General features: G+C 48.3%; 1 protein-coding gene across 1 annotated transcript in view; it reads left to right on the plus strand.

Moving 5' to 3' along the window:
• Positions 1-4,094: 4,094 nt before the first annotated feature.
• The window catches only part of Ltf (lactotransferrin), a 23,078-nt gene continuing 11,558 nt past the window's right edge, over positions 4,095-15,614 (plus strand). The window contains exons 1-12 of the mRNA XM_021172080.1: positions 4,095-4,165; positions 6,264-6,424; positions 7,343-7,451; positions 7,699-7,881; positions 8,252-8,399; positions 8,975-9,030; positions 9,820-9,998; positions 10,433-10,607; positions 11,408-11,562; positions 12,895-12,985; positions 14,012-14,059; positions 15,029-15,184. Coding sequence (XP_021027739.1) covers positions 4,123-4,165; positions 6,264-6,424; positions 7,343-7,451; positions 7,699-7,881; positions 8,252-8,399; positions 8,975-9,030; positions 9,820-9,998; positions 10,433-10,607; positions 11,408-11,562; positions 12,895-12,985; positions 14,012-14,059; positions 15,029-15,184 — 1,504 coding nt within the window. The 5' untranslated portion in view covers positions 4,095-4,122. The remainder of the gene's footprint in view (positions 4,166-6,263; positions 6,425-7,342; positions 7,452-7,698; positions 7,882-8,251; positions 8,400-8,974; positions 9,031-9,819; positions 9,999-10,432; positions 10,608-11,407; positions 11,563-12,894; positions 12,986-14,011; positions 14,060-15,028; positions 15,185-15,614) is intronic.

Raw genomic sequence — 15,614 nt, forward strand, 5'->3', positions numbered from 1 at the left:
GTATGTATGTACATGTGGGGTGTATGTATGTGTATGTGTTGTATGTGTGTGTGTGTCTGGTCTGTATGTATGTGTGGTATGCATTTGTACTGGTCTGTATGTATGTGTAGTATGTATTTGTACATGTGTATATATGTGTGGTGTCTGTGATATGTGTGTGTATGGTATGTGTGCATGTATGGTATGTATGGTATGTGTGTATGTATGTGGTGTGTGCATGTACATGTGCATGTATGTGAGATGAAACTAGAAAGGGGGCTGTGAGAGGGAGGAAAAGCTCCTAAGGCAGAGCAAAAGAGAGACAGACACATGCCAGGAAAGCAGGGAGAGGAGCTGTGTGGAGGAGGGAAGGCACTGACAGGGGATGGGGGAGGAGGGAGGGCACTGACAGGGGATGAGGGGGAGGAGGAAGGCAGCAGGGAGAAAGATGAGGAAGAACAAATGGCACCTCCAGTAGAAGCTGCTTTCCAGCAGGCTGTGTCACATGTGACCTCTTTGCCTCAGCATCTGGAACTCCAAAAAGGGAACACTCCAGATCAGGTAGACTTTAATATTAAAGACTTTAATATAGACCTTTGCTCAGAAAGCTTAGCCTCAAGATCCGGCATTAGGAGCCTAAAGAGATGGCTCACTGGTTAAGAGCACTGGCTGCTTTTCCAGAGGACCTAAATTTGATTCCCAGTACCCACACAGTGGCTCACAACCAACTATAACTCCCGTTCCAAGGGATCTGATGCCCCCTCTGGCCCCTGAGCGAACTGCATGAACATGATGGACCAAACACCCGGAAAGCACAAAGTAAAAATAAAGAAATCAGGCTGGAGGGATGGCTCAGCTGCTAAGAGCACTGACTGAGCTAAGAGCTCTTCCAGAGGACTTGAGTTCAACTCCCAGCAACCACATGGTGGCTCACAACCATGTGTAATGGGCTCTGATGCTCTACTTCTGGTGTGTCTGAAGACAGCTACAGTGTACTCATATACATAAAATAAATAAATCTTTAAGGAGAGAAAGAAAGAAAGAAATCTTTAAAAAATGCAGCAACTTGTCTTTAGTGTCAACTCAACCTTAGTTCTTATGTCATAGTTCTTGTGGTGCCTTTTAAATCAGTAGACTCTGGAGAAGCAACCATTCATATATTTCAGCATCACAGGCATTTGAGCTTGATTGGGGGGGGGGTGTATGCATAAAATGAACTTTGAAGGCCCTGTCTGAATCAGACCTTACCCAGACACACTGACAACCGCTGTCCTATTGAGGCTAAAGGGAGGCCTGGGTTCTCTCTTCTCAGCAAACAGTTACAATGATGGATTTACAGTCCTAGTTATCTCTCATACCGAGGCAAGAGATGATTATTAAATGAGAGAACAAATGTTTTCCTTGCCACAAACAGAGTCAAAAATCCAGCACATAGTTTGTATTTGCTGCTTAAGAAAAAGAGCTAAATTAAAATGGCTTAAATTTGCATAAGTAAACTTTCACATCATTAGAATTCAAACAGGAAGAAAGAAGTACTAAAACTCAAAAGGGTCATCAGATTATTGGCCATGCCTCGGGAATCCTGGGGGGCACCTCCCCATACTTTTCATGGGTTTCTGTCTTATCTTCCCAGTTAATATTGCATGTACATATTGAATAACCCCAGACTGAATCTTTTATGTCTAAGGAACAGAAGTTTAATAAAAATGTACCCAATGTACCTAATATGTAAACTAGAGAAGAAATTTAACGTGAAAGGAGAAATCTTTATGTTAATGGGGTAATGTCTCCTGAGAAGCGTTGTGATAAATACAAACCCATCCCCATTGATCATTAACCAAGTAACTGCCCCATAGACTTGCCTGCAGGCCAATCTTACCAAGGCATTTTCTCAATTAAGATTCTCTCTACCCAGACGTATCTAGGTTTGTGTCAAGTGGTCAAACCAACCAGTGCACCTCCAAGGCCACCCTTTTCTACTTGGCACTCAGAGATGTGGGTTGTGATATTTCCCAGTTCTTTTATAATCACGAAAAGGCAGGGCCAGTTCAGATGCAAAGGTGCTTCATTGCACCCAAGAGTTAGCCAACTGTGTGTTTCCTCACAATTTTTTGAAATGGCTCATTGCAATTATAGATGAAAGCAACTTTTGACGTTGCATCATATTGTTTCCAAATGAGGGACCCTGGATCTGTCACCAAAACCCCAGCTGGGATTCTAGCATCAAACACAGACTCCACTTTTGTGCGGGCAAACAGGAAGCCTGATTTGACCTCATGTTTGTATCTCATTAAGACTCAGCCCCAGGCATGAGAGGCCTCACAGGCTCAAGCTGGGCCTGCTCCTTAGGGCTGAGTGTCCCTTGGCAGTGCTGGCTTACTGGGGTACCTTCTGCTCCAGAAATATGTTCCTTATTGCCAGTGATTTAAGCGCTGTCCATGTCTGCCTCTGAAGAAAACACAGATTGCAATCACAAGAGAAGGTTCCAGTGGCCGGCCTGAGGCTCCCTCAGGCTAACACCTCACTACTTCATGTATAAACTCTTGAGCTAAGTTCACATCTGTACCGATACGGTTACCATATTCTCTCTGCAGACCCAAACTGCCCCACTGTATGTATGGGCACCACACTTGAGGTGATCACCACCGCTCCTCCCCGGCCCCGCAAATAGCACATTTATTGCTTCCAGTGGGTGTGTGGCATGCAGCTGAGCCTGAAGACCCTTGGTCCTGAGCCCTGTGCATCACGGGAACACACTTATGAGCTGTGGTCTCAGAAGCAGTAGTCTAGCTTTTGAATTAAAAAGTGGCATCATCATGGGAGCTGGAGAGGTGGCTCAGGGGTTAAGGATGCACACTGCTCCTGCAGAGCACTAGACTTCAGCTCCCAGCACTGTGTTGCAAGGCTCATTCATCACTGCCTGTACCTCCAGCTCCAGCTCCAGATATGGGGTGTCTGAACCTCTGGCCTCCATGGGTAGCTGCACTCATGTGCACATACCCCCACCATCACCCCTAAACATACACATATAAATAATTTCAAATTAATATATCATTAAAATGGCTTTTATTTTTTTGACAGGGTTTTTCTGTGTAGCCCTGGCTGTCCTGGAACTTACTCTGTAGACCAGGCTGGCCTGGAACTCAGAAATCTGCCTGCCTCTGTCTCCCAAGTGCTGGAATTAAAGGCATGCGCCACCACCGCCCGGCTCATAATATCATAATATGACTTTTAAGACATTCATTAAAAAGAAGTTCTCATTTCTATACCAGACATGTACACACACACACAATCTCTCTCTCTTACACACACACATACACACACACACATGCACATACACACACAGACTCACACACACAAACACACAGACACAAAAATAGACACTGTCACAGATAGACAGACACAGACACAGACGACACAGACACAGACACAGTCACACAAAGGAAGAGGAAAAAAGAGATGGAGGAAGGAATGAAAGAAAGGAGAAAAAGAAATCAATTGTCAGGGCCTCTTCCTCGCTAGCAAATGAAGGGACACAGGTCAACCCTGGGTGGCATTCCTTTCTGAGATCCTAGGTTATTTTCGGGGGCTGTATGGTGGGTTTCAAGGCAGTGTGGACCCCACAGGAACCCTGTGTGCAACTCTAGGCTGACTCCGCTCTCCCTGCGGCTGTCACTGGGCTGCTGCTGTGGCCAGGCCTGAGCAGCTGCCTCTTCTTTAGAATCCACCACTCTTTGTCTAGCCAAGGAGGAAGGGGATTTGCTTGCTCCATGTCACAGGTCAAGGTAACCCACAAATATAGACCCCCTACCCCATGTCCCACCTCTAGAAGAAAGGATAAGACTTGGGGACTGTGACTCTGGATGATCCGGCAGAAGCTGGGTGGAGATTAAGGAAATCACTTGGTTTCCTGTACCAGCAGTGCCCGTGTAGGGGGGACTGGAGTCCCTGTTTCCTCCTTCTGGGCTCCAGGAACCTGGCCTCTAAGAACTAGCACACCTGGTTGAGGGCAATGGGGCTGGAAGGCAGGCCTATTGGGCAATAGGGTGGGGCCAGCCCTGTGAGGTCACCCAGCACAGATAAAGGGCCCCGGGGAGAGGGCAGAAGCCAGGCTTGTCCTCTAGGTCTCCCAAGACCACAGACATGAGGCTGCTCATCCCTTCCTTGATATTTCTTGAGGCCCTTGGTAAGTGCAGGTGCCCAGGGGTAGGGAGGGGTGGGAGGTCACCTGCTGGGAAGCTGGGCACTAAATGCACTCTTCTGTTATCTAGGGAAGACTGTTGGGCTCAGAGAGGGTGAGATGTTTGCTTAAGACACACAGAGCATCTGAGTTTAGACACTAGCTTTTGCAAGGACTGTGTGACTGCGTTACCTTTCTGACCCTTGATTTCTTTATTTTAAAACTGGGCGGACTCAGACCTGCTTCAGAGAGTACTTGTCTGCCACAGTGGTACCCAGTCCCAGTTCCAGGGAAATCTCTGGCTACTGAGGGAATGCCTGCCCGCTTCAGGGAACGGTGGCTGTGGAGAGCCTTAGCACAGCAGAGGGGTGCTGCAGGGGCTGGGGAGGGAGTGTGTGCTGTATGTAGCACTGGCATTTGCAGGATGGGACATTGAGGAGCTTGGCATAGCACTTGGTCTTTCAGTCACCCTGGTTACACCTCCCAGCAGCGGAAAGGAGCTCCCAGCTTGGCTTCTTGCCTTCCTTATGCATTCCTTGCCTTGAGATGTGGCTCCCCTCTTTGTGGGCTCCTTTCATCTCCAGAGCTCACCCATTATCCAGCTATACCAACTCTTCCACCTCTTCCTGCCCCTCTCCGGTCCCAGTGTGCACACAGAGCATCCTTTCTCTCATAGATTCTCTAGCCACATCTCCTTTGCTTGGTCACTAGCTGCCAGTCCACTCTGCTCTTTCCTAAGGCAGCACTCCCATCTCCATCCAGTTCCTGTGAGTCACAGCTTCACTGCCTCCCAAGAAGGCTTCTTTGTACCAACACTGGGGACCCTCCATGTTTGACTCTATGCCCTTTCTTAGTCCTCCTGCTGCTGGACTCCACATCTAACCCAGGCATCCTATACAGGCAGGCTAGCTCAGTGGCCAGTGGTGCTGGTGCCCAACTGCCTAGGTTCAAATTCTAGAGTCAACACAACTTAGCTGGAAAGTCATATAACTTGGTAAAACTACACAATGCCTAGAACTATGGGGGTATTGACAAAAATCACACTGAAGGATAGATGAGGTGACCCAGTGAGTAAAGGTGCTTGTTACCAAGACTGAAGACAGAAGTCCTAGTCCCAGAACTCACTCAATGGAACTACCAACTTTCTATCTATAAATTTATCTTTTCTGGTCGAGTGTGGTAGTGCACACCTTTGATTCTAGCACTTGGGAAGCAGAGGCAGAGGCAGAGGCAGAGGCAGAGGCAGAGGCAGAGGCAGAGGCAGAGGCAGAGGCAGAGGCAGAGGCAGAGGCAGAGGCAGAGGCNCAGAGGCAGAGGCAGAGGCAGAGGCAGAGGCAGAGGCAGAGGCAGGCAGATCTCTGTGAGTTCAAGGTCAGCCTGCTCTACATAGTGAGTTCCAGGATAGCCAAGGCTACGTAGAGACTCAAAAAAAAAAATGGAGTTATCCAATATTTTGTCTTGGACTTGGCTTCCTTCATCTAGTCATGTTATATGTATGTGTATTTTTTTTTTATAATTGAAGAATATACCATTGAATGGATGTACTGCATTTTCTTCAGCCATTCCTATTCACCAGTGTTTGGGATTTATGTAGTTAGTTGGGTTTTTTTGTTGTTGTTATTTTGAGACCTTTTTCCTATCTAAGTAATGCTACTATGAATATTAATGCTAGCTCTTTAAGCAGATTTATGTTTTTATTTCTATGAGCAATTGCCAACCTGTTTCCCAAAGTGGCTACATCGTTTTACAGTCTCAGCAATGTAAGAAGGTTTCCATGTTTGCAACATTAAGATCCAGTGTGCACATAAGTAAAACATGAGCCACGCCATTTCCCTGCTTCCCTGCCAGGTTCATCTAGGACAAGGCTGATGGAGGTCAATAAAATGATCTTTGGAGTGGATCATCTTTGGGGGTGGGGTGGGTATCTGAGTCTCATCCCTCTGTGGTCCAGCAGCTTAGCTTAACTAGAGTACAGCGGCTGAACAAGACCACGTAACACGGAGGGAAGTGGGGCAGTGACCACGGGCAGTCTACAGAATGCCATCGGACATTGGGGAGGTCTTCCCCACGAGCACTGCTGGACTCCATTCTGTCTTTCTCCCAGGACTCTGTCTAGCTAAGGCAACAACTGTTCGATGGTGTGCTGTGTCAAATTCTGAGGAAGAAAAATGTTTAAGGTGGCAGAACGAGATGAGAAAAGTGGGTGGCCCGCCGCTCAGTTGTGTCAAGAAATCCTCCACCCGCCAGTGCATCCAGGCCATTGTGGTAAGCTAGCGCTCCAACCCGAGTGGAGGAAAGCAGGAGAGGTGCACAGTCCAACCACAAGTTCAAGTCTCTGGTCCCTCTGCTTCACTTCCTGGGCACCAGTCAGTTAAGAACAGTCCTTGCTCACAGAAACCGGTGTCTCTTGATATCTAAAGAAAGACAAATGACAGGCCTCTTAAGGGGTAACTGGGGTCTTATTTCAAATTGTTCATAGGAACTATTTTTTTAAAAGCCTAATTTGATGAATGTGTAATGTCTCTAATCCCTTGAGAAATAAGCCTGGTGCAGCCCTAGATGCCATATCCTAACTGTTGTGTAGGGATGGCCAGGACTCCAGACATTAAAAAGACACTTGTTTGCTCTCCAGCACCTATGTAAAACCTAGAGATAGTAGATTTCCCACTTGGACTCTGGGTCTAGGAAGTAGAGACTGGAGGTCTAAACAAACTGGTGAGCTCCAGGTTTGGCAAAAGACTTTGTCTCAAAACATAAGCCAGAAAGAGATGGAGGAAGACACCAGAAGTCGAGCTCTGGCCTCCACACGTTCATGTACTCCAGTGTGTGAGCACACACACACACACACACACACACACACACACACACACACAGCGCACATCTACAAGACTGAAAATACACATGAAGGCAAAATAGGTGATAAAGTATGTGGATCAAAAAGCTTTAAATACAGAAGATTGTGACAGTGGGACCAAGAGTAACTGAAGTGGACAGGCATACGTAGGGGTCACACACAACTTCAGGAGTTAAAGCCCTGGGGGTGCTTATTGCTCACAGCGAATGACCCCTGACCTGTGCTGTTGTCATCTTCTAGGTAGGACATATGAACATACGAAGGGCTAAGTCATTCGGAAGCCCTGAAATCTTTTCTCCTGAAGCATTTCTGGACCCATTTTCTTTCAGACAAACAGAGCTGATGCCATGACTCTTGATGGTGGCACTATGTTCGATGCAGGGAAGGCCCCCTACAAACTGCGACCTGTGGCAGCTGAAGTCTACGGGACCAAAGAGCGTGAGTTCTTTTTCTGTGGACTCTGAAACCTCGTGACTGTGTTGTGGTTATGGAATGGTTTCTGTGGAGTGGGAGTGGACGAGCAAACCTAGTCAGTGTCTCGCACTGGGGAACGGAGTCTCTGGACTCTGGATGACAGGTCCTCCTGGTGCTTGGGTCTCCTTGCCACAGCAGCTTGGGCGGAGTGGATTCTTCATCGCCCTCTCATCTGGGCTAAGCCCTGTCTAGTGCCTCTGTTCCTTTGCAGAGCCCCGGACTCACTACTATGCTGTAGCAGTGGTGAAGAACAGCAGTAACGTTCATTTGAACCAACTCCAAGGCTTGAGGTCCTGCCACACAGGCTTTGGCAGGAGTGCGGGGTGGAAAATCCCTATAGGGACACTTCGTTCATACCTGAATTGGAATGGACCACCTGCATCCCTTGAGGAAGGTAAAATGGCTTGTGAGGGAGGGGGGAGAGATCCTGAATGGTCCAAGCTGGGAGTTTTTAGTCTCACTGTAGACACAAGCCACTTTGGGATGGCTTTCCATATGGGATGAGTCCAAGGTTGGGCAGAGGGAGTATAATCAAGTAGAAGCAGGGGCCATCACACCAACAACTCCGGGAGCTGCCAGTAGCTGTTCTCTGGGCAAAGATGCACGTCTGCATTCCGAAGCTCACTCAGCTCTGTCCTGTTCTGCCTGGCAGAGGAGTGGGCTCTTGGTCCATGGAGGGTGGAGGGGTAGCTGCTCCTGGGAGACAGGACTGCAGTGGCTGGGATAGGCTCATCCTATGTGGCCCACTTCTCTGTGTTTGACAGCGGTATCCAAGTTCTTCTCAAAGAGCTGTGTTCCCGGTGCCCAAAAGGATAGATTCCCCAACCTGTGTAGCTTGTGTGCAGGGACAGGAGCCAACAAATGTGCCTCGTCCCCCGAGGAACCATACTCAGGTTATGCTGGAGCCTTGAGGTGAGCGACACCATTCTTTCCTCCCCCATGGCCCATGGTCGCACAGCTTCAGGCCAGGGTGCGGGATGGAGATTTGGTCCTACTGATGTGCAGATGGAGAACCCAAGCCTAAGAAGCAGTTGGCCTCCCTACTACATGTCCTTCTCCAGCCCCTTAGAGGCCCAACAAGTCCCCAAAGTCTATATCACTTTGATGGAAGCTAACCTGGTTATGGCCGCTCTGATCACCTCACGCCTGATTTTGCTCTCCTATTCTTTTGGGTTATCCTGCTAACTTCCTCCCTGCCTTCATCCCATCTGGGTGGGGCAGCCATTGTGACCTTGATATTTAGTCCAACTCAGGCCTCTCTCTCGAGTAGGAGAGGGTGACCTCTGTCTGACTTCCTCCTCTGGCCTCTACGCTGTTGCCTAGGCTCAGTACCTCCTCTCCAGTCCTTTCCTGGAGCTCAGGCACTTTTGTGGAGTGACTTCCCTAGGTTCTTGCTGGCCCTAGCACATTTGCCCACTCAGCATGGAGAGAAAGAGCCCCACTGCCGGGGACACCTCATCTTTAACTGCGTTCTTCTCATTTCACAGGTGTCTGAGAGACAACGCTGGAGATGTGGCTTTTACCAGAGGAAGCACAGTATTTGGTAAGGGCAAGGGTGAGGCTGTGGGTGTGGCCGCCTCTTAAGTGCTTTAACTGTGATGTGCAGGTCACCAGATTCCCCAGTTGTGATCAAGTTGCCTACTAGGTCCAACTCTTCTTTTAGGTTTTTCTTTTAAAAAAATACTTTAAGATTAATTATGATTTTACAGGCATGGGTGTTTTGCCTGCATGTATGTCTGTGCACCACACATGTGCCTGATACTCAAGGAGACCAGAAGAGGGTGTCAGATCCCTTGGTACTGGAGTTACAGGTAGTTGTGAGCTGCTATGTGGGTGCTGGGAATTGAACTCAGGTTTTCTGTGAGAGTAACCACTGAGCAACCTCTCCAGCCCCTACCTTATGCTCTGAAATCTCCCACTCCTACCCCCTTCTCCTTCCCCTCTCAGACACTCTCACCAGGGAGTTCGTCATGTGCTTGCCCAGTTGTACACGCCTTTGCACCACAAACTTCACTGGCTTGTGTCTCTGGATTCTGAGTTCACACAGCTTTTACTGAGCACTAGAAGCAGCGTGAGCCCAGGGCTTTCCACTCAGCGTTGAGGGTCCAAGATTGATCCGTGGTTTTATAACATGGGTAACTCCGTGGTTCTGACAGTAGAAGAACGATCCATGGAACATGTCTACCATATTTAACATTTCTGTCAGTCTAATGACAGACAGCCAGGCACGGCCGTCCTCCTTTCTGCCACACACAGTCCTCCCTCCTTTCGGCTTTACCTTTTTGAGTGCTCAGGAAGATTGCTCATCTTCACACGTTTCCCTTCCTCCCAGAGGAGTTACCAAATAAAGCCGAAAGGGACCAGTACAAGCTGCTCTGCCCAGACAACACCTGGAAGCCGGTGACAGAATACAAGGAGTGCCACCTGGCCCAAGTCCCTTCACATGCTGTCGTATCCCGAAGCACGAATGACAAAGAAGAGGCCATCTGGGAGCTTCTCCGCCAGTCACAGGTATAGCTACATGTGCACAGACCCCTTGCCTGCTTAGGTTTAGGGGTGGGGAGAGCCTCTCTTTCCCTAACTTCAGCAGTTGAGAGAGTTCGATAGTTTAAGGACCATGGGCCCTGACTCGCCCTTGGACAGCAGAGACAGAGGAACCTTCTTCAGTGTCAGCCTCTCGCAGGTTTTCCTGGGCTCCCGCAGAGGCAGGGGTGGGTACCGGATGCTATTCTTAGGTCCCCTAAGGACCTTGGGACAAAACAGTTTTCTGATGAGGTAAGTTATCGTTGAGCTCATGTCTCTGCAATGAGCAGAGTCCCTGGGAGCTGGGATATCAGTTCCATTTGAATTGTCCCCAGATGCCAAGTAGCTGTTTCCCACACTGGGTTTCGATTCCTTCCTGCCTACTGCTGGTGACCATAATTCTATTTTCTTTCCTTAAACAGGAGAAGTTTGGAAAAAAACAAGCATCGGGATTCCAGCTCTTTGCCTCCCCCTCGGGACAGAAGGACCTGCTGTTCAAGGAGTCTGCCATTGGCTTTGTGAGGGTTCCCAAGAGGGTAGATGTAGGGCTCTACCTGACCTTCAGCTACACCACATCCATACAGAACCTGAATAAAAGTAAGTGGACCCCAGGCAGGAACCCAAGAGTACTGAGCCAGCAGTGAACCGTGGGTGACCTCTGCTCTGGGAGGGTCTCTCCGCTACTGGTGGGGCTGACGTACATACTGTCTGTCAATCAAGTCAAGACCATTGTGAAAAATGTCTTCAAAGAAAGTCCCAGACACTGGATTAATGCTTCCATATTCCTCTGTGTATGCCAGGATCCCAAGGCCTCTTATTAAGCGAGAAAGAGAGGCATGGGCTAAGAAAAGAATCTAGGGAGATTACTCCAGAGGCTAGGTGAAGCCCCTCTTCTGTGCTGGGATTCGAACTTGGCTGAAGAGATTACAATGGGCTGTAGAGATGACGAATTTGGCTATATTTATCCTACTTGGGAGGACTTAGAGAGGGAGTCTGAGTGAACCAGGAGACTGTACTGTGACATCTGCTGGTGACTGTGGGCCTTAAGGGTGGGTGGTCAGGCTCAGTTAAGGTCCTCTAAGCCAGCCTTTGGGGTATACACTAGTTTCCATATCATGAAGCTTTTATTCTGAGGGACAGAACATTAGGCACTCCACTCATTACACCAAGGACTGATGTATGAATTAGAAGCCAGGGAAGCCCTCTGAAAGAGCAGAAGGAGAAACAGAAAGCTTCAGGCCAAATCCAGTTTGAGGGCTATGATGAGGGGGGAAGAGAAGGTCTCACACAGATTCCTCGGTCTCAGAAGATCTGGGCAGGAACTTGGATCCCCAAGGAGGGCAGAGGTGTGAGTGAGGCAGCGCCTGAGTGTTCCTCACCACTGTCCTTCCCCACAGAGCAGCAGGATGTGATAGCCTCAAAGGCCCGAGTCACATGGTGTGCCGTGGGCAGTGAGGAGAAGCGCAAGTGTGATCAGTGGAACAGAGCAAGCGGAGGCAGGGTCACCTGCGTCTCATTCCCCACCACAGAGGACTGCATTGTCGCAATCATGGTAGGGATCCCGGGTCACACGTGCTGTGGGTGATGGGCTTCTTAGAGGGCATGGACCATGGTCATCTACTTATAGTGAGGTTGGTCACCCGAGAGGCCACTGTGAAGAAGGAACACCCAAAAGAGAGGGTGGGCTCGGGACCACTCGTGCACATGTGTTGCATGAAGGAGCAGCTTCTAGGTTTGAAAACCAATTTGTTGTGGAATTTCTGCCCTTTCCAGTAAAAGTACAATTTAGGGTTAATAGGTTCATTTGGAAAATATGGAACAATTTTAGCATCTCTCTCTCTTCCCCTCTCCCACACACACACCTCTGCATGCAACTTCCTATAGAAATATTTACAGTGAGAGTTTTGAAATTCCCCACCCCAGGTTTCTCTGTCCATGTAGCCCGAGCAATTCTGGATTGTACGGGTTATTCTCTCTCTCTCTCTTTTTTTTTTTTTTTTGGTTTTTCGAGACAGGGTTTCTCTGTATAGCCCTGGCTGTCCTGGAACTCACTCTGTAGACCAGGCTGGCCTCGAACTCAGAAATCCACCTGCCTCTGCCTCCCGAGTGCTGGGATTAAAGGCGTGTGCCACCACGCCCGGCTGGGTTATTTTCTTTTGATCCCTCGTTCAAATAAGCAGTATACCATGGAGACTTCCCCACATCAGTGTTAATCTCGGGAAACAGTTTTAAACGCTTATTTTATTTTATGTATATGTGTGAGTGTCTGAGCGTGTATGGGAGCCACATGCATGCAGGTGCCAGAAGAGGGTGTTGGATCCTCCAGAAGTAGAGTTAGAGACAGTTGGAGCTGCCATGTTGGTGCTGGAACTGAACTCAGGTTCCCCGAAAGAGCAATGGACGCTCTTGGCCGCTGAACCAAATCTCTTGTCCCCTCTCATCATTTTTAACGCCCTTGTATAGCAGTGCTGACTGGGCAAAGGAGTGTGCAGTCCTGATAAACTCGTGTTTCTGCGTGGGGTGTGGCTTGTTCATTCTCATGAGTCAACTTGATACCCAATCTCTGGGTACCACTTTGAGTGTTGTGCTAAGAAGCAGAAGTTAGCTGAAAGCAGCTTTTCTCAGCATGTCTTCTGTGAGGGAGGCTGGTTCAGAAAGGAGTGCCAGGAGTGCTAGGGTACAGGAAGAGTTCTGCTCAGAAGACAGAGTTAGTGTCTCAGGTGTGTGGGTGACAGCCCTAAGACAGTGAGACCGGCAGAGGACTGAGTCCATGTGGTATTTCCTCGGGGTGTTACGTGCAAACAACACCTGTCTTGAGGCCATCCCTGAGAGCTCCGAAGACAGCATCTTTGTGTGGTGTGTGTGACTGGCTCTGTCTCTGCAGAAGGGAGATGCTGATGCCATGAGCCTGGATGGAGGCTATATCTACACTGCGGGCAAGTGCGGTTTAGTTCCAGTCTTGGCAGAGAACCAGAGTAAGTGGAGTTGATGACCTTTCCAGGCCATGCCATATGAGGTTGACTTGGGAGTAGAGAGGTGTTACCCCATTCACTAGATCTTGGAGAAGATGGAGACAGAATCAGAAGAAGGAATAAATGAAAGGGGCCATGACACCCACTTCACCCCATCCCCTCAGATTGACAAATCATGGTTGTTTACTTCTTGATTAAAACAAAAACAAAGACATCTTTGGGAATGGTGAGATGGCTCAGCTGGTACAGGTGACAACGGCTGCCAAGCCTGTTGACCTAAGTTTGATGCCTAAGACCCACATGGTGGAAGGAACCAACTCCCACAAACTGTATGCAGCCCTCTATGCACGCACACACAGGCCATGTGCACCTGACATTATGTATATATTACACATCATTATAAATATGTATTTATTAATATATATGTTGCACACACAGAGCATGCATGTGCTGACAACAGGTACATATTGACAACATGCATGTGCTACTAGCATGAATACACTGATAGCATAAATGTACTGGCACCCAGATGAAGGGTCAGCCATCCCCAGAAGTCACCCTGTGCCCTGCTGTCACCATACTTCCAAAAGGCAGCGACTCTCCTGACTTCCAAAGACATAGCTCGCCTTGCCTCTCCTTTAAGTTAATGGAAAAAGAAGTGAGCATTTGATGCCTGCTGTGCCTTGCTCAGCATTATTTTTGTGACATCCACCCACACAAACGTGTGGCTTCTTATTATCCAGTCTCCTGGCTGCATAACGTTCTATTGTGTGACCGGATCGCCGTGCTTCTCATTGTCTTCATGGATGGGTGTTTCAGTGATTTCCATCTGGTGGTTATTGTGAAAGATACGGCTACGGCCATCCACGACCACGTCTGTGATGAAAATGTGTATTTATTTCTGCTGCATTGATATACCGAGGCGTTCCCTTTGAGTTTGATCTTGTCGTATTGTGGGCATTTGAAAGTTTATGGCCTCTCAGGAAATCTGAGCTGTCAGTAACGCTTTGCTTGTCTTTGCCCCTTCAGAATCCTCCAAAAGCAATGGCTTGGATTGTGTGAACAGACCAGTGGAAGGTAAGTCAGGGACAAAAATAAGTCACCATTCGAGAGGAGGCAGGGAGAAGGTCACTAACCGTGGTTACACAGAGGCCAAGCCTGCTGTTATTACAGATAAAAATGGTTGATGGAGGAATAATTACAACTAATGTCTGAATGCATCCTCATGCTTGCTGGGGGACTTTCATGTGGTCACTCTTGATGCAAGCTTCTGTGGAAAGAGAAATGTTGCTCCCCTATTCTGTACATTTGAGGGAACAGTGGCCCAGAGAGTCCCAGTGCCTCCGATCTCACTCATACTGGCACTACGCTGCTGCGGATGCTGGATTGGAACCAGGGCTTCTCACCTCCTCAAGCCCATGGCTCTGCACTAGCCTCAGCTGCTCTCCCGAGTCGGAGCTTGCTGAGCTGTGGAAGCCTTGGTACTTGCCCTCAGTTGGGTTATCAGATGACTTGGGAGGGGTACAGCAACCATGTTAACTCCCTCACCATGCTGGGCTGGTTGCACTCAGTTCTTGGCGGTCCTTGGGTGCATGCCCTTAGCATTCATGAAGCAGATCTACTGGCCACCATAGCACTTACCTGTGTGTGTGATTTGTGCATTGCTGAGACCAATCTCATTGTTCAGAGTCTGTTGCCCCGGGTAAAGGTTTATAACTCAGCAATACTATGTGGCCTGCTTGAGGACAGTCTCCTGTAACCACTTAGAGGATCAATTTTTCATATTATTTTATTTAACAATACAGATTCCCTTGACACAGAACACCTTTTTAAAGTTCTCTTTCTTTTCCTTCCTTCCTTCCTTCCTTCCTTCCTTCCTTCCTTCCTTCCTTCCTTCCTTCCATCCTTCCTTCCTTTTCCTAACAATGGCCGATGATCCATGGTCATGTAATCCTGTTGTTTTTCCAGCCTGGGTTGGAAACACTGTACTTGAATTCATGTGCACCCTAGAAGCTAAGATGTTCTCTCTGTCATCCATTGCACAAGGGTACCTTGCTGTAGCAGCAGTTAGAAGAGAAGATGCTGGCTTCACCTGGAGCTCTCTGAGAGGCAAGAAGTCCTGCCACACCGCCGTGGACAGGACCGCAGGCTGGAACATCCCCATGGGCCTGCTTGCTAACCAGACCAGATCCTGCAAATTTAGTAAGCATATGGGATGGTCTCACGGGATGGTCATCCTGGGTCTGGGAGTGAGGACTTGAGGCTGTGGAACCTTAGGGGAGGGAGAGGGCAAGACGGTTGCTGACTGGCTGTCGCTTGTAGGCCTCTTTTAGAATAATTAGGTTCTCCTTCTGGTCACCTCATGGAACCATGGGTGCACAGGATGTTTCGCACAGAACACTTCCTAAGCTTCTCCAATTCCACCCCACCCACTGGGAGACCCAGATCACAATATCATTTAATTAAAACATTAAGATATGCTCAGCATGAGTTAGCAGTTAGCTGAATTGTTAACAATCAGATGTTTAGGTTTTTTTGTTTTGTTTTGTTGTAATCGTAAATCTAGTAAGATAGCTTGAATTTCTATTTATTTATTTATTTATTTATTTATTTATTTATTTATTTATTTATT

The sequence above is a fragment of the Mus caroli genome, chromosome 9 (genome assembly GCF_900094665.2).
Source record: "Mus caroli chromosome 9, CAROLI_EIJ_v1.1, whole genome shotgun sequence".
NCBI classification, from domain to species: Eukaryota; Metazoa; Chordata; class Mammalia; order Rodentia; family Muridae; genus Mus; species Mus caroli.